This window comes from Asparagus officinalis, chromosome 8 (genome assembly GCF_001876935.1).
Source record: "Asparagus officinalis chromosome 8, Aspof.V1, whole genome shotgun sequence".
NCBI lineage: Eukaryota > Viridiplantae > Streptophyta > Magnoliopsida > Asparagales > Asparagaceae > Asparagus > Asparagus officinalis.
In genome coordinates, this window is record NC_033801.1 from 16,207,909 (window position 1) to 16,227,530 (window position 19,622).

The 19,622-nt window shown below is 36.3% G+C and overlaps 1 protein-coding gene across 2 annotated transcripts; it reads left to right on the plus strand.

Moving 5' to 3' along the window:
- Positions 1,362-19,150, plus strand: LOC109820584 (probable protein phosphatase 2C 27). 2 transcript variants are annotated; one of them, XM_020386740.1, is made up of 5 exons: positions 1,362-1,714; positions 2,453-2,507; positions 3,699-3,899; positions 4,622-4,833; positions 18,029-19,150. In XM_020386740.1, exons 2-5 carry the CDS (start codon positions 2,472-2,474, stop codon positions 18,588-18,590), a joined length of 1,011 nt encoding a protein of 336 aa, XP_020242329.1. In that variant the 5' UTR covers positions 1,362-1,714; positions 2,453-2,471; the 3' UTR covers positions 18,591-19,150. The 2 variants fall into 2 exon arrangements, with proteins under 2 accessions (XP_020242329.1, XP_020242328.1); XM_020386739.1 differs by lacking the exon at positions 2,453-2,507 and having other exon boundaries at positions 1,364-1,714.

The following is a 19,622-nucleotide window of genomic DNA, read 5'->3' on the forward strand; positions in this document are numbered from 1 at the left end:
TGAGGCTATTATTGAGCATGTACTTTATAGAGAAATTGCGGTTGGGAATACATGCAACTTGTCTAGTAGGTTCCGCCTCTTCAAATTGTGTGGTTATATATATTTCTTAATAAATATTTTGGCTAACAATTTTTGCGGTAAATTGAGCTGTACGTGTTGCACTTAGTGAGTTCCAGAGCTTCTGTCATCGTGTCAAGGATCTTCCTGACCTAGGGCGCAACAAATCAGAGCAGCTAGAGAGTTAGAAGTGTAAAACTATAGTCTATACAGGATTAGATTACATCGTGTGAGCCCAATGGAAATTGCCTCTAGAACTTGTAGGAGGCATGTCTAGCATCAATATCGTGTTATGGTGTTATTGGAATAATTGAATTAGCATGTCGTCATGAGAATGTAGCCTATTTAAGGTGTGGTGATTGTGATTCTAAAAAAAATAGCTCCACATCGGATTAATATGGTGATACAAATGAGTTTAAATAGCAAATTATGACAGCCAAGTTGTAACATTAACTAGTCATTTTTAATAGTGGTTCAAAGCAAAACAATATATCATACTCTAACGTCCCAAAACTTACATTGCCCCGAACATACTTGTGTTGTGACACTTCTTGGTTATTGAATTTAAGAAAATCATTGTATTTTTTCTTAAGGATAACCGTATTTTAGGAATCCTATGTTATTGTAGATTGTATTGGTAAAATCCCTTATAATTGTATAACAAATTCATTGTTAGATTTCTACCAACATTGGGTTATAACTGATTTTCAATAAAATTAATATATAGATGATTTCAAGAGTATTTATTAAAGTTAATAGAAAATTTTAAAATATGAACCATTAAGGATTTCTCGTTGACGTTCACACAAACTGAATGGATATAATTTTCAAAGTTTACCAATTTCAAGCGTGACTACTTAAATGACATAATTGACATCCTAACAAATTAATAAAAATAAAAAAGTCAATAATTCAAGTTTATCAATACAAGCCGATCACCTCATGATAATCAAGACTTGTAAAACAAAGATTAAATTGATCTAAAATGGGTAGAAACTAAAACAAAGATACAAGTAAATCATAATTCCAACCCAGGACAAAGTTCCAAGTAAATAAATGAGGTAAATATTGAGCTAATTCAGTTGAGGTTTCTTAAATTGTGCTCACTGCAGGTCAACAAATCTGGAAATTTGTTGCAAACTTGCAATCTATGAACTCCCCATTCATAATCTAATCTTACAATATTACCCCCCAAAAGAGCCAGGTGTCAATCTGTAAATTTCCCTCGCAATACACGTGTGCCTTTTCATAATCTCTCTCTCTCTCTCTCTCTCTCTTTGAAAACAGAAACAAAAAAATCTCTGTTCATTAACCCCACTTAAAATCTCTCTCTCTCCCCTCACCTATATATATAAAATCCTGCTCCTTTAATTACTCCCCCTGCAGCTTAATAAAATCTACTTCCAATTTCAGTTGTTAAATCCAACATTTTTCCTGCTCCATTCCTTTCTCCATTAGCGGAATCAACAAATATTCTCAGAATCTTGACTAAATAGTTTATTCTCTCTCTGGTCTTTTTGTGGACTGCTGGTGTCCTGGCCTCAAAGAACAAATCATGTGTCTTGAGGAACTAGAAGAGAATACTGGACGAGTGACGGAAAGATCAAGTTTTGGGAAGACCCAGATGGAGAAAAGTCCTGATTTGGCTCAGACCCATGTAAGTAGTTGGTAAAATTTACTAAGTTTTTGTGCAAATTTCGTGTTTTTGCTTGATTTTGAGATGAATGGAGGCGGAGGGTGTCTAAAGATTGGAGTTTGGCATCTGGGTTCTGTTCTGTTTGGGTTGTTTTAGATGGGTCTCCTCTTTTATTTGCCTTGTTCAATTTTATTCCTCCTTTATTTTTTCTTTTTTCCCCTAAATTGGGCTATTTTTTGTATGAATTATAGCTCATTTTCTGACGCTTATTTCCTAATCTTTTGTGCGTTTGGAAATTTATCGTGAAGATGAGAATTTGGGTGTGTTCTGTTTGTTAGTTTGGATTGTTTCTGGGCTCAATTATGTGTTGTAAATGGGGCACGATTTGCTCTTTTGTTCTTCAGTAAGCAGGATTTTATAGCAATATGCCTTTTTAGGTTCAGAGTTATTCATTTTGTGTGGTTTTTTTTCTTAGATTGCTTGGTTTTCATTTTATTTTTCTCTTGGTGATTGTGTTGCTTTGCTGTTAGTATATTTGGCCCTTGAATACTCTCATAATCGAAGGATTTTCTTGGTAAAATTAAATAAGTAGGTATGATATGTATTCTCTAATTATTCTTCTAGCTTATTTTTTTTAGCAACCCTTAGCTTGGACTGTCAATGAAAGTTTAGCTGAAATCAGTATCATAGGCACTTGCTTTTATACATTACTACTTTATATGTTTTGTTATTATTCTAGTGATGCATCACTATTTGCAGCTGCAGTTCCTTCGATATCATGATATGGCGGTGTTCATCTCATGTTATAATTATGGTATAATTTATTTTGTCATACATATATCCATAATACATGGCATTAGTTTATACTTCTTTTGTTGATCAATTGTAAATGCGAGATAGGTTCGGTTTGAATATTCGTAATGTTCTGCTCAATAACAAGTTCAATGTTGCATTTCCAATGATTATTGGATGGATGTACTCTCAATGATTCCAGCATGTGAATAAAGATGGTTTAATTTGACCTTTGCAATCATTAGCTAATTATTATATTTGTCGAGTATTATAGCAAACAGTAAGTCAATAAGTGCGCACCGATGTCCCTTTATAGGCACCCAAAGACAAAAGCTCAAGAAATATCATAATTAACAGTCTGATGGTGATTTTTCCCCCTCGAGGTAGAGAGAGGATGATTGTGCTCTTTTTTTTTTGGAGCTATCATTGTCAATTGTGGAATTTTTACTGGTGAACGTGTGAAAGAGAATTGACTGTGTGATATAGAAACTTCAAGATTGGGCATGGAGAAGAAAATAGGATCCATAGGTAGTCTATGATAGGTGGAAAGCTTGGTGGGAAGCAATAAAATAGATGGAGACAGACGCAGATGCTTTGATTTATATGATCTGATGATGTTGCCAAGCTCCTAAGGCCTGGCTTGTACATTGTTTCTCAGAATATTAGAGAAGATAAAGGTATCCGACGTCATATATGTGTAGCCCCAAAATGCATATGCTGATTTAAAAGATGCCACATCAAGAACTTTATGGATGTTCTAGATGTTGAAACATTGTTGCTCGTATTAGTACTGCTAACTTGATGGTTTACTTTGCGTATATTACAAGTTTAATGATATTTGGTTCATGAAATCTGGTGGGCCAGCATACTCGAATGATAAAGTTGAACATTTACTTTGCAGCAATATTTTGAGTTTAGATTTGATAATGTCCCAAAATCCACAAGTGACCTCACGTGAAAAGTGATTCTATAAGTAATCTAACCTAATGGATCAGAAGCTGAATTGTTGTGTGTATTTGTTTCTATTATAAACTTGTCACTCTTGTTCAATTACTTACGCATGTCTAATTTTGTATTATGCAATTGTGCTACGATTCATCTTATAATCAAACTGTTTAACAATGTCAATTATTGTACTAACTTGGTTAGCATATTGGAAAACATGTTTCTTATTGCTTTTTATTTGATATTTTATATGGTTTTCTACCGGCAGTTGGAAGCAATATGTGAGAGCACAACCTCAACAGAAAACGGGGAGAGTCAGCTAACAAGTTTCACTCCAATCATCCGGTCAGGGGAGTGGTCTGATATTGGCAGTCGCGATTGTATGGAAGATACTCATGTTTGTATCTCTGACTTGGCAGAAAAGTTCAGTTGTCATTCTTCTAGTGAGGAAGTTGTTTCCTTCTTTGGAGTAAGCCCTTTCTAAATCCCTGTTCCTGTTTTTTGGTGTTAATTCTTTCTATTTGACTATCTGTAGATGACGCTTATCATCATAGGTAGAGCACTTGTTATTCTAAAAAATGTTATTCTATCTCTATTCATGTTTTCTAGATACGTCCATAGAGCTGATTGATATATCACTTCCTCTTGAAATCATTCTACTCAATTTACTAAAATATCACAAGATAATTACTATTCAACTTTGGCCCCGCACATGACTTCGAATAATTTACATTAGTTGATGCCTATCAAATTTTGATATATGTTAGACTCTGTTTGTTGAGGAACTTCTGTTATGTGAGTTACAGTGATGCCCATTTATTGTTATATTTCCATCTTGTTTGTCCCAACTAGACAGTAAATAAGAGGGCCTCTGTTATTACCCAGTTTGGTTACTGTCATGATTTGCTACCACTACCAGCATCATTATTGATATGATCTCTCTCATAGTTGTTATGAATACATGAAAGTAAAAGGATATTTTTCTCAAACTGGCTTTTGGGCTTATTTTGTGACTTCGAGTTATTCCTATATATCTAACGCAAATTTTAGTAAGAAAGGACTAAGTTTCAAGAGTAGTTCTTTTATCCGCCACATGACTATTCAATTATCTGATGGATTTTTTCCAAAATGAAATTGATTGAACAAATTTTTTTTGGATCTAAAGTAGCTTGGTTTAAATTTACGTCTCAGGTTTTTGATGGACATGGAGGAAAAGGTGCTGCAAATTTTGTCCGTGACAATTTGCCTAGACTTATTGTGGAGGATGCTGATTTCCCTCTGAAACTCGAAAAAGTTGTTACAAGGTCATTTGTGCAGACTGATGTTCAGTTTGCAGAGTCATGCTCTCTTGAATCCACACTATCTTCTGGAACTACAGCACTCACTGCAATGATTTTTGGCAGGTGTGTTCTTTGATGATTTTGTCTAAATCTTTTCTTTTTTATATATTTTCAGTATAATAGCTTTAAAGCTTCATGGTGTATTTGAAATGTCAATGTTCATATGTATTCTTATTTTTGTTCTAGCATTTGATATTCTTCCAGAAGCATAAGAAAAAAAAAGTGAAGGTAATAGTTGTGTCTGCGGGGATTCTTGAAGTAGTGAAGATTAAAGCAATATATATTAATTTTTTGCTTATACTGTATATCAGAGATGGAAATTTAAGTTACCACATGGACAAGGACATGAATATGTTGGATATTTTATTTATGAAAAGTTGAGTTTTCATTATCTTTTATCTTCTCATAAGTCATACAATAAAATCATGATTAATGACCATTAATTTGAGCAATAGTCTGTTGGAACTAAGATGCAAGCCTAGAGAGCGTGAATATGATTGTTATCGTTTTGCGCTGAAGAAACACATAATAAACAACGGAATAGATTAAATAAAAGCGAAAAATAGCCATCCAAGAACATGTAAGATTTTATAGTGGTTTGGATAGCAATTCTATGTTCATTGTCCACTCTTCCTTCTCACGAAGACGCTTCCTCACTATGCTAAGAGTTTTGAATCACAACCTAATTCAGTAGGCTTACAAAGATTGCATCCTGAAATCTACTCAAAACCGATCGTCTGACCTAACTCTCCTCAAACACCTAGCCCTAGTTAGTACCAACCATCAATTAACACCGGCTTGAGTACACCGTAAAGCAAGTTTGAAACAAACAAATAAATACAGATCTTACAGCCCTTTTCGATTAACAAATCGTCCTTCGATGAATCAAAATGAAGCTTAATGAAGAACGGTGTAGATGATGAAATCAAGGTCAATTCTCCTTGCTGAGATGATCCAAAGATGATGGAAGTGACTAGAAAAGGTTTGATGCTCTGAGAGTTAAAATTTTCAATCCAATATCTTCTCTAATCAAAACCCTAAAGCTCTTATCGAAACCTTAGAATTCTCTCCTCTAATTTATCTCTTTCAATCATATATAGCCTTTAATCTACCACGAAAGAGACCATAAACATGATTGAAGTCGAAGATCAAAAGGAACAACAAAGGACTATGATTAAATCATCAAATTTGCCATCAATCAACTTAACTGTCGATGGTTGCTCACGACCATCGATGGGTCCTTGAGCACCACTGATGGGTTCCTGTGAACCATCGATGAACTAAAATCTGAGCACCACTGATGGGTTCCTGTGAACCATCGATGAACTAAAATCTTGTCTCTAGAATTTTGCAAATTATTTATATAGACCATCAATGACCTCATACCCATCGATGGGTTCCTGACGCTCATCGATGGTTCAATGGCTAAAATCAACATTTGTGCTGATTTTCATGTCGTTTCGCCTTATACACGTCTTATACCCATATTCAGATGTACTATATCATTTCAAAAAACAAATATTAGTATTAAATGAGAGGTTGTTATTACTCAAAAGAGAGCTATTGTACGGACTACATCCTAACAATCTTCCTCTTTTGATGATAACAAAGTTAAAATTTGAAATACCTGAATATATGCATATTTTAGATATATAAATAGCGACAATAAGCACAAATAGACTTTCATGCAAAAGGAAAAGATATGCAACACTCACCCTACATTCATGCATTCATGAAAAGTGTAATCAAGCACAAGTATTTTAAAAACTCCCCCAAAATAGTGCATCGAGTGTTTTAAAAAATTTTCAAAAAATCAAAAAACATGAAATCACTTAACCAAAACTCCACTCATGCAAAGACCATCAAAAATTTTTAAATTTTCACACCAAAACTCTCCCCCATTTGTTATTAGCTAACGCATCGCAGAAATAGTAGCCTCGGAATCCACCAAGGAAAATCTCTGAATCTACGAAGAGCTTCGAATCCACGAAGAGCTATTGAGGAAAAACAAAATTTTATTAATCAAAAGTTATCCTCTAGGGCTTACAAGACTCTTCTTAAATAGAAAAAAAGAAACAAGACTCCTACAAAGACTCAAACTCTACCAAAAAATAGTAAAAGAATTCCTAAAATATTAAAACTCCTAAAAAGACTCCTTATTACTAGGAAAGTCAACCGGTCAAATCTGAGATCAAATCTGATTTGTTTCCTAAACAAAACAGACTCTTAAAATATTACTAAAAATAGTAAAAAAACAGACAAAAATACAAATATCTCTCAAACCGTAAGGAATTTGGTGAAACGGAAAACGCAAACCGAACCCGAAGGGGTGGGTTTGGATGGCTCCGTCTCGTCGAGATAGTCGATTTTCATATATAATTCATCAAATTCCGACGTACAGTTTGAAAGTTACAGTCGTTTCTTCGAAACTAGTTATTTTCTTCGACCAAGCCCGCATTTGGGCTTGCGACTGTCCCACTTTGACATAAACGTGTCTGCTGTGTGTTCTACATCAGTCTCCCCTGCTTGAAAAGAGCTCGACCCCGAGCTTACACTTGCATGAATAGTTATTTCTTCTGGTGGGTAATACTCAAACAAATCTGCAATATTAAAACTAGGAGAAATACCCAAATCTGTAGGAAGGTCAACCACATAAGCATTGTCGCTAATCTTCTTTAGTATTTTGCATGGACCATACTTCTTATTCTTCAGCTTGTTGTAGGTGCCCACTGGAAAACGTTCTTTTCACAGAAACACCATCACCATGTCTCCCTTTTCAAACACCTTCTGCCTCCTGTGTCGATCAGCATCATTCTTATATTTAGCATTAGACTGTTCTATCTTCTTCTTTACTTCCTGTTGGATAGCCCGTATATTTTCAACCATATGATCTGCAGGAACACTCTGTCCAGGAAGCTTAGGTAATGAAGCAAGGTCGAGATAATGATTCGGAAGCCTTTCATACACAATCACAAAGGGTACCTTGCCTGTAGTTCGACTCTTCATACAGTTATAAGCAAACTCAGCATGTGCCAAAGCAAGATCCCACTGTTTTAGTCGATCTCCAGAGATGGATCAAAGAAGATTGCCGAGGGTGTGATTGACCACTTCAGTTTGGCCATCTGTTTGAGGGTGATAGGCAGTACTAAACTTAAGAGAAGTATTGAATTGATGCCACAAAGTTCTTCAAAAGTAAGATAAGAACTTAGAATCTCGATCGGATGTAATGGACTTCGACACTCCATAAAGACGAACTATCTCCCGAAAGAAAAGATTGGCAATGTTGCTCGCATCTGCAGTCTTCTTGCACGGAATAAAGTGCGTCATCTTCGAAAACCTGTCAACCATAACAAAAACAGAATCCATGCCTCGTTGGGTTCAAGGCAGTCCCAACACAAACTCCATAGAGATATCATGTCATGGTGCATCAGGAACAGGTAAAGGTGTATACAATCCTGTATTCTGAGACTGTCCCTTAGTAACTTGACAAACTGGACAACGTCGTACATATTTTTCTGCTCTCTTCTTCAACTGAGGCCAGTAATATAGTTCTTCAATGGCTGTAATTGTTTTATCACGTCCCAAGTGTCCTCCTAGTCCGCCAGCATGAAGGTCTCGAATTATCTGCTCTCTTAGTGAACTCTGAGGTATGCACAATTGATCGCCATAAAATAGGTAACCACCATGAATATGAAAGTCTTTGACTGATTTATTTTGAAGGTAGTCGTTACAAATCTTCTTAAAATCTTCATCCTCTGCATACAGCTCCTTAAGGTACTCAAACCCAATCACTTCAGCCTTCATCCTCTGCATACAGCTCCTTAAGGTACTCAAACCCAATCACTTCAGCCTTCAAAGTTACCAACAATCCAGCTCTCCTACTCAAACCCAATCACTTCAGCCTTCAAAGTTACCAACAATCCAGCTCTCCTACTGAGTGCATCTGTAACATTATTCTGCTGTCTGGATTTATGCTTCAAAACAAAGGTGAAACGTTGCAGATATGCGATCCAACGAGCATGCATACGGTTGATGATAGTCTGACTATTAAGGGTTTTCAAAGCCTGATGATCAGTGTGAAGCAGAAACTCTCTCGAGATCAAATAGTGCTCCTATTGCTTTAAAGACTGAACTATGACATATAACTCCAGCTCATATGTGCTCCACTTCTGCCAAGCTTCGCTGAGTTTCTCACTATAAAAAGTAACTGGACGCCCTTCCTGAGATAAAACACCACCAATTCCTATGATGGACGCATCACAATCAACTTCAAAGATCTTTTAAAAATCTGGAAGTGCAAGTACTGGTGTGGTGGATAATTTCTCTTTGATCAGTGCAAAGCTACGATCCGCATCGTCCCCTAATTGAATTTGCCTTTCTTCATGCACTCAGTGATAGGAGCTACAATACTGCTGAAGTTTCTGACAAATCTTCTGTAGAATGTTGCTAGGTCATGAAAACTACGAACTTCGCTTACTGTCTTCGGTGTAGGCCAATCTCGAATAGCACGGACCTTCTCTTCATCAACATGGATGCCCTCTGCGCTAACAACAAAGCCTAGGAATACAAGGTTACTGGTCATGAAGTTACATTTCTTTAGATTGATGTACAACTTGTTCGTCTGCAAAACTGTTAGTACCTCCCTCAAGTGGTCCAGATATGCAGTCCCACTCTGGCTATAAATCAGGATATCATCAAAGTAAACTACAACAAACTTATCGATAAAGAGTTTTAATACCTGATTCATCAAACGTATAAAAGTGCTGGGAGCATTAGAAAGGCCAAAAGACATTACTAACCACTCATACAGGTCTTCTTTTGTCTTGAATGCAGTCTTCCACTCATCTCTTTCTCTAATCCGAATCTGATGATAACCACTCTTGAGATCTATCTTTGAGAACAATTTTGATCCAGATAACATGTTAGCATGTCTTTCAGGCGTGGGATAGGAAATCGATACTTCACGGTGATTTTATTAATAGCCCTACCGTCCACACACATGCGCCACTTTCCGTTCTTCTTTGGGACTAGTAGTGCTGGTACGGCACATGGACTCATGCTAGGCCGTATAAGATCCTTCTGGATGAGATCATCCACTTGCTTCTGCAAAATCTCTCCTTCCTTTGGGTTCATCCGATAGTGTGACAGATTTGGTAGTCGAGATCCAGTGATGAAATCAATCTGATGTTACACGTCTCGAAGCATTGGTAATTCAGATGGCAGATCGTTAGGCATAACTGTTTTAAATTGCTGTAAGCGGGTTTGAACTCCAAGTGAAATTTCGGCTGTGGTAGAATCCTCCTTTCCCGACAAAACAAGAGTATAAACCTCGTTGGACTGCTTCACTTCTTTCATAAAATCTTCATTGTCAACGACCAAGAAAGTCTTCTTTTCAGTCACATTAGTATTGACATGCCCCTTCTCAGTTAGAGGTTTAAGCACAATTCGTTGACCATCCTTCTTAAATATATAAACATTATCCTTTCTCCGATGTGTGGCATTAACATCAAACTGTCATGGCCTGCCTAATAAGATATGACATGCGTTCATCTCAACTACATCACATAATGCCTCATCGATATAAGTTCGGCCAATGAAAAAGGATACTCTACACACTTCATCAACTTGTACGTCGCTACCCTTTCGAATCCAACCAATCTTGTAAGGGGCGGGATACTTCTCTGTTTTTAATCCTAACTTCTCCACCATACGCCGAGAGGCAATATTCTCGCTGTTCCCACTATTAATGATGACATTACAGATCTTCTGTTTCACGGTACATCTCGTGCGAAAGATGTTATGCCTCTGCGGTAGCTCTTCTGTCTTTAGGACCAACAATAGACGCCGCACAACACATGAGAGTTGTTCCCCATCATCATCAGGATCTAATCCACCATCGTAGTCTTCAGCTTCGTCACGGTCTGTAACTTCATCTTCATAATCCACTATGTTCACAACACCTCTTTTAGGACACTGATTGGATCGATGATCAGGCTGTCCACATCTATAGCACTTGATTGGGTCAGGCTTGACATATGGGTTCGGAGGTGTAGTCTTCTTTGCAGTTATTGTCGCTGGACCCTTGCCTTTCTCCGTTGTAGTATTTTGATCAGAAACTGTTTGGGACTGTTTACCACGATTAAAGCTCGTGCGCGATCCGTCGGAAGCTGCCCATGGACCTTTACTATTTTGTCCGAGTTGTCGCTCCACCTTCTCGGCTAGGCTAACTGTGTCTGCCAAGGTATAGGTCTGTTGTAGAGATACACGATCCTGAATCGCCATCTTCAACCCCCCTTATATCGAGACATCTGTTGGACCTCGCTCTCATGTAAGTTGTTGCGGGATGATAGTCGATAGAATTCTTGTGTACTCATCCACGGTTCTTTCACCCTGCTTACAATTCTGGTACTGCCCGAATAAAACTTGTTCATAATCGCTTGGTAAGAAACGGGCTCTCAATAGCTTCTTCATCTTTTCCCACCTATCGACCTTCGGTGTTCCTTGACGGGATTGATTCAGACAAACAGATTCTCACCAAGCTGAAGCTCCACCTTTGAGTCGGTAAGCCACTAATTTTACCTTCCATTCTTCTTGGATCTCCATATACTCAAAAAATCTCTCTACTTCTGCAATCCAGTCGAGGAACTTTTCAATATGAAGTTTCCCGTTGAAAGATGGCAGATCCATCTTCATCTTGAAACCTCCAGCGTTATAATTATCCCTTCATCGTCGGTCTCTGCGATAAGCACCGCGATGTGGGGGTGCATAGGGATCTTCCTCGCTGTCGGATTCTTCATATGGAGTCAGATCACGTCGTTGGCGACCATCAGGATTCTTCATATGGAGTCAGATCACGTCGTTGGCGACCATCAACGCGATTGTGAACTCCCATCGGGTTCAGACGCTCCACTGCCATCGTAAGTTGCTCTCGACCATCAACGCGATTGTGAACTCCCATCGGGTTCAGACGCTCCACTGCCATCGTAAGTTGCTCTATGACAGCCCTCATTTGATCACCATTGGTCTTCAGTTGCTCTATGTCGGATCTCAGTACGTCGAACTCAGTTCGAGAAATAGGGGCTTCATCACCTGCCATCGGATCGGAGGAACAAGTTTCTGATACCAATTGACGCAACGCGGAAGTAGTAGCCTCGGAATCCACCAAGAAAAATCTTCGAATCCACGAAGAGCTATTGAGGAAAAACAAAATTTTATTAATCAAAAGTTATCCTCTAGGGCTTACAAGACTCTTCTTAAATAGAAAAAAAAGAAACAAGACTCCTATAAGGACTCAAACTCTACCAAAAATAGTAAAAGAATTCCTAAAATATTAAAACTCCTAAAAAGACTTATTATTACTAGGAAAGTCCACTGGTCAAATCTGAGATCAAATCGTATTTGTTTCCTTAACAAAACAGACTCTTAAAATATTACTAAAAATAATAAAAAACGGATAAAAATACAAATATCTCTTAAACAGTAAGGAATTTGGCGAAACGGAAAACGCAAACCGAACCCGAAGGGATGGGTTTGGATGGCTTCGTCTCGTCGAGATAGTCGATTTTCATATATAATTCATCCAATTCTGATGTACGGTTTGAAAGTTGTGATCGTTTCTTCGAAACTAGTTATTTTCTTCGACCAGGCCCGCATTTGGGCTTGCAACTATCCCACTTTGACATAAATGTATCTACTGTGTGTTCTACATCATTAGCAAAAGATGAAAACACACCAATGGTTACACTTCATACTCAAAAATTCAGATAAAAATCACCCAAAGGTGTAAGGAAGAGAAATACATACCGGTTCATACGAAAAGTTTATATAAAAATAGCAGAAGAGATTAAAATCTAATCACAAAACACTTAATACGAGAAAAATCACATAAAAATTACACATAAAAAGATTAAATATCACAGTAAAGTATACGAAATAAATAGTAAAAAAATTATACTAGTTCATTGGATAAATTTAGATGCATCAAAGAGAATAATGAGCAATACTGGGATTTGAACTATCTCCACTTTAGAAAGGACCAAAGTGTCGTTATCACCTCAACCGTATAGGATTTAAAAGGAAGAACGATATTGGCGAACGATTCACACCAACTCTAAATATAAAAATATTCAGTACATGATGACTACCATATGAGATTTGCTCAAACATAATCCCCAAGTGTGGGTCTTTGACTATCTTTTAACATATACACTTAATTTTCTGTGGATTTCATAAGAGTGGATTTTTGGTCATCTTCTAACGGATACACTCTCTTGTTTGATTTATTTTTAGCATAAATGCCCATTTGTACGTATAAAGAATAAATGTGTGCATTATCCAAGTCAAAAACAAGCTAAAAAACTCTTGATATATTCTAAAAATATCTTATAAAAAAATATAAAAACTTTTACCACCATTTCACATTACTAAACATGATAAGTGTAAAACTGGGTGTGTGAAAATGTAACATGAAACATCTCGAGAAAAAATATGTCAAGTAATCATATTTTTATCATTGTGTGTGTGTCTGTATGAAAACTATATATGAATCTGTGTGATATAATCAAGCCTGATATACCAAAAAATAATATGCAATCTGAATCAATCTGTGTAAAAGTACAGTATATATACTGTATGCTATGTATATGTATATATATATATAGTATATATATATTATATATATATATATATATATGTGTATATATATAATATGTATATATATATTGTGTGTATATATATAGGTGTGTATACTATATATATATATATAATATATATATATATATAATATATATACCACATATATATATACACACATATATAAATACATATGATATGTGTGTGTGTGTGTGTGTGTGTGTGTATGTGTGGTGGTGTTGTGTGTGTTTGTGTGGTGTGTATATATATTATATTATATATATAATATATATATATATATATATATATATATATATATATATTCGAAGTTTTTTTAATTTTTCAAAGAATACAAAAAGGAAAATTTTGTTTTGTTTTTTTCAAAAATTTAAAAAGAAGAAAATCTAAAAAACCAACCGTAATGGTCTTATCAAAACCCTAGAATTGTCTCCTCTAATTTATCTCTTTGAATCATGTATAGTCTTTAATCAATTAGGAAAGAGATATGCTAAACGTGGTAGAAGTTGGGGATCAAAAGGAATGACGAACGGCGATGATTAAATCATCAAATCTGCAATGAGTCGATTTAACCATCAATGGTTGCTCATGACCATCGATGGGTCCCTAAGTACCATCGATGGGTTTCTATGAACCATTGATGAGCTAAAATCTTATCTATGGAATTATGCAATTTGTTCTTGTAGACCATCGATGACCTTGTACCCATTGATGGTTCGATGGCTGAAATCAGCGTTTGTGCTGATTTTCGTGTTGTTTCGCCTCGTACACACCTTATACATGTATTCAGCTGCAATATATCATCTCAAACAAATATTAGTACTAAATGAGAGTTTGTTATTACTCAAATAATAGCTATTGTACGGACTATGTCCTAACATAACCATGAATTTCACTGATCATGTTTATGAGCATTTCAAATATTTGTTACGGTAACTTTATTGTCTCATTTATCATTGCTCCCTCTCCACACCTATAAATAGGATGGCATCAGATGTTGTGGCAATACACAAAAAAAAGGATAGAAGCAAAAGAAAAGTACTTTGTTTCTACTATACCCCTTATATGTTTTAATAATTTTCCTTATTATCATTTGGCAATTTGTAGCATTCTTTTGAGCATGGAGAGCCCATCTCTCATGCATTGTGGGTGGCCGACTTCTCGGGGATTACTTTACCGCTAGCAAGCAGATTGTTGGAGTGCATGCACGAATTCGCCATCTGACTTTCTAGATTGTTGGAAATATATTTAATAAAGCAGAAATTATATTTAAAAAAATTATATTTAATAATTCCCTTATTAAATATTTAAATGCATGATATATATCACTTGTTGCCTGTAGATGTATATGTGACTTAAATTCTATTTATATCTTAAGATGAAATATTATTTTATCCTATATTTTTGTCTCGTGCAAATATATTATTTATCCCATATGCGGAGTGTTATCTACATTGCCTTTTGTACTTGCATGGTAAAATCTCTTAAAGAGAATATGAACATAAAATGGTTACTAAAGCCAAATATGACCCTAGATTTTCAAAGTCCTATTAGACAAATGGTCTTTCTAATAATGCAATCCTAGTATCGTCGAGGTGGATCGGGTTAAGCCCATATAGGAGATCACCACCAGTGGGAACCCAACCTTCAATGTGGTAGAAACAAGTAGGACTGTTAATTCTCGTGTGGAGCATTGAACCATGGAGTTTATACTCCTATTTATAGTATTAGATGCATTTATAACTTGCACTGTAACTTTCTATTACCCCATGCCTATGATCTTATGATGACACTACTCTAGGAATGCAGTTCCTAGTATCATTGAAGGGGATGGGGTTAATGCCATAAGAAAATTACTGACAGTGGGAATAAATCCAACCTTCAGGTATGCAAATTGTTCCCTTGAAGAAGTTCAATGTGCTATGAACAAGTTGGACTGATGATTCTCGTGTGGAGCACTAAACCATGAGTTTATACTCCCATTTGTAGCATAAGGTGCATTTATGACTTGCACTATAACTTGCTACTACCCCATGCTTATGATGACAATGCTCTTAACATGTGATCGGCTAGGATGAGTTATTCTCTTAATAAGTCCAATGCACGATTTGTGGAGAGGTCATTTCCAGTCGCAGACATCCTTGGAGGACTTCCTCCATGTAGGCCGCTGTTGTAGGACACGTGACTGATCCTTATTAACTCTCATGAGACGGTATTTGTGAGCACGGTCATTATAGCTCCCATCTGCTTACTCAATGAACAAATGCATAGTGTGTACTTTGTCAATATCTGATAAAGGGGCCTACTTCAAGGTTAGCCCATTATGTTCCTCAACTTGCCACAAAGTGTTACCAAGTGTAGGTCCAAAGCCGAAAACTAGCTATGCTGATTGCGTAGTATAAGATTGTCCAATATGCGTATTATATAGATATTTATGTTTCTCATTGTTTTATGTTCTCTAAAATTCAGCCTTTAGGGGGAGGACTGTTGGATATTTTATATTTATGAAAAGATTTGAGTTTTCATCATCTTTTATTTTCTCATAAGTTTGTACAATAAAATAATGGTTTAATGATTATTAATTTGACAATAACCATGGTTTTAATTGACCATGTTTATGAGCATTTCAAATATTTGTAACGGTAACTTTATGGTCTCATCATCATTTTCTCATTATCATCACGTCCTCATCCTCTCCGCACCTATAAATAGGATGCCAGGAGAGGTTGTTTTACTAAAAAAAAGTTCTTTGTTTCTACTATCTCTTATATATTTTCATAGTTTTTCTTATTATCATTGGGCAATTTGAAGCATTTGCTAGAGCATAGAGAACCCATTGCTCATGCGCTCTAGGTGGCCCACTTTTCGGGGGTTATTTTACCGCTAGCGAGCAGTCAGGCTGTATTGCCTGCACGAACGCATTGTCTGATTTTCTAGTGCAACGTGACAACACGACTGTCCCTGGCTGGTCTTATTGTCTTCTAATTTTAATTAAGTAATTTATTTACAAAGTTTAAATGCTATGCTAATCTAAAAACGGAATTATTAAATATAATTTTGCTTTTATATTTCTGCTCTATTAAATATATTTCCAACATAATACACTGAAACTGTAAAGCTATTCTGACATGACTCCACTTTACTGTAGAAGTGTATGTGGTGCATAATGTTAACGTGCAAACAACGAGCTCTAGCCCTCCCATTTTATAAATTTACCAAGTCTTAGATCTCTGTATCGGTATCAGTATTAGTATAGGCCGATGATCAATGGTATTAGTTCCAGATATTTTGGAGCTTCAACAGTTTCGGATCGGAAGTATCAGATGTAGGTATTAGGATTTTCGACAATTTCGCACGAGCTCTGCACATTGTTTCTTTATAATCAAATAAAATTTTGCAATTATAAACATGAGATTTCCTTTTATATTCATCTTATTAGCCAACGTCAACATGCATAAGTTATATTATCCAATATCGATGGTATCATTAGCTTTTGGCTAGAATCAGTATGCTTAAATATGACATGATAAAGTCGATACATAGTGGTATCAGCTGATACTTCAAATCATGATTTCTACCCTTTCAAGCTGGTGAAAAAGGGAAATGTTTGATGAGGCTGATACCATTTATTCTTTGCTTCATCATACAATTTTAATTTTAATTAAGATGAACATGGATAAGACTTCATTAGCTTTCTGATATGGATGAATGGAACTTGGCAAGGACTCTGTCGACTACTTACATTCTTATCATGAATTTGTGATCTGCATAGACGAAGTAAGTACAATAAGCATCTCCATACCAAATATATGGCACAAATATTAATGTACAAATTAATCTATTCCTATTTGTTTCATGCAACATAGTGTTTGGCCTTTGATAAACCCCAGTACACAATCTTCTATTAAATTGTAAACGTATTTTCACTCTTTCTTTTGTATTATTCAGCTTTTTAAGCTTAACTACAGAAACTCCCATAAAGTTTTTATAATAGGGTCAAACAGCAGTGAATATTAATTCCAATAGGCTCTAAAGTACATAACCCATATACCAAAACTCCGAAGTTGTGGTGAGGGTTGAGGGCTATTGTTTTATATTCTAGCACGTGCTTGCAGCTAGAGCGCTCTTTTTATGAACTGAAAACCTGGACTCACATAGTATTGCCAATTCTTAGCAATCTCGCTTTAAATTCGTGGCCGGTGGGATTTAAACCTTGGTTGCTCTGATGCCATCTTAAAATACCTAACGATTACACCCCACCCCGTAGTTGTGGTGAGGGTTGAGGTTTATTGCTTTATATTGTAAGTGTAAAAGAAATAAAGACAGATAAGGAGAAAGAATTTATGCAAAATTCTAGTGCCTAAAAACATTTTTTTCCCAACAAATACAAAATTTGACAGCTATAAAGTCATAGGAGGATATGAAAAGAATTATGGTTTGAGCTATAGTAAGATCCTTGGCAAACAAGGTTGTCGATCCAAAGTACTTGGATTTTAGTCCTGATAGATAACTATGAATGTCTTAAGTCCATTATTATCAAATTGAATTTAGAACCGTTTTCCTGCTCTTTTCCAGTATCTTATTAGTTTCAATTGCCTTCTGGTATCAGATCTTTACTAGTCGCCAATGCTGGTGACTGCCGAGCAGTACTCTCTCGTCTCGGTTCAGCCATAGAAATGTCCAAAGATCACAGGCCTTGCTGCCTCAAAGAAAGAAAACGCATTGAATCCCTTGGAGGCTATATCGATGATGGATATCTAAATGGCCAACTCGGAGTAACCCGAGCTCTTGGAGACTGGCACATCGAAGGCATGAAAGAGATCAATTCACCGCACGGCCCCCTCAGTGCCGAGCCGGAGCTCAAAATGATAACTCTAACAAAAGACGACGAGTTCTTGATTATAGGCAGTGATGGTTTATTTGATGTGTTCACGAACCAAAACGCAGTAGATTTTGCTCGCAGGAGACTTCAAGAACATAATGATGTGAAAGTTTGTTGCAAGGAATTGGTTGAGGAGGCAATGAGGCGAGGAGCTGTAGATAATTTAACTGTTGTTTTGGTTTGCTTTCACTCGGAGCCTCCGGCGAAAATTATTGTGAATAGATTGAGGGTTCGGAGGAGTATATCGGCTGAAGGGCTGAAGAGCCTTAGATTTCTCTTGGAAGATTGAGTTCATTTGGTTCATCATTCTTGGTCTGGGAGGTATTATGTATATTTATGGTGGGGTAAGTTCCACGAAACACCCTGGAGAAGTTTGGCCCAATTTGAGATAAACCCCAAAAATTTTGGAAGTGTCGTCAACGTCCAAAACTTTTCAAATAACCCCAAAATGTCAGGGTTTACCTGAAAATAGATTCAGAAAAATGCAAAAGTATTGGGGGTTAAGTGACATTTTCCATAACTTTTAGGGGATTACTCAAGATGGGCCAAACTTTTTTTCTTTTTGGCTGGGTTATTAGTGAAATTTACCCTTTTATGTTACTACGATTAGCAACTATATATGTTGATCTATATTCTGAGCTATAAGCTTGCAGAAGCTATTTATGGGTCTGTAAATTAAGGGGAAGAAGTTACGGGAGGTCTGGCTGCGTTGAGGGATTAAGACTTTGGCGGTGTTTCTGTTTGTTTGTCTGTAAATAAGGTGGAATTCTGATGCTGAGAGTGCATCAGTATAGCACTGGACTGTCATTGATCAATTATTCAATTAAGATATCTAATTGTTTATACGTAGATACTTTTGTTGATAAATTCTATCATGATAAAGGAAATTGCATGCTTTTCACACAAAAAAGAAAAAAAATCTTTAGAACATAGAAGTTTTACACTGATATTTATTGAAAGTTAGCAACGTAATATACATGGGTTTTCTAGGTAAAAGCATTGTCGGCTGTCACTAATTTGCTTCGTATGCAGTTTTGATATATTCTCCTGCTTAGCCTAGAGAAGTTGCAGTTTGCAACTATTACCATGTTTGTTTAGTTTGTACATAAGTTTGTAATCTTGTATGATGTAAAGGAGTCCCTGGTCCTCAAGAGTCATGCAAATTGAATTATGGGTAAGTGAGGATAGATCCTTTGTAGTTCTATTTGTGCATATATGTTTTTGGGGTGAATTTTCTTTTGGTTTGACGAGAGAACCTCCCGTGATCCTTCAAATCATGTGTATTAAACCTCCGGCGCCGTTAAGGGGTATCTCCCTATGC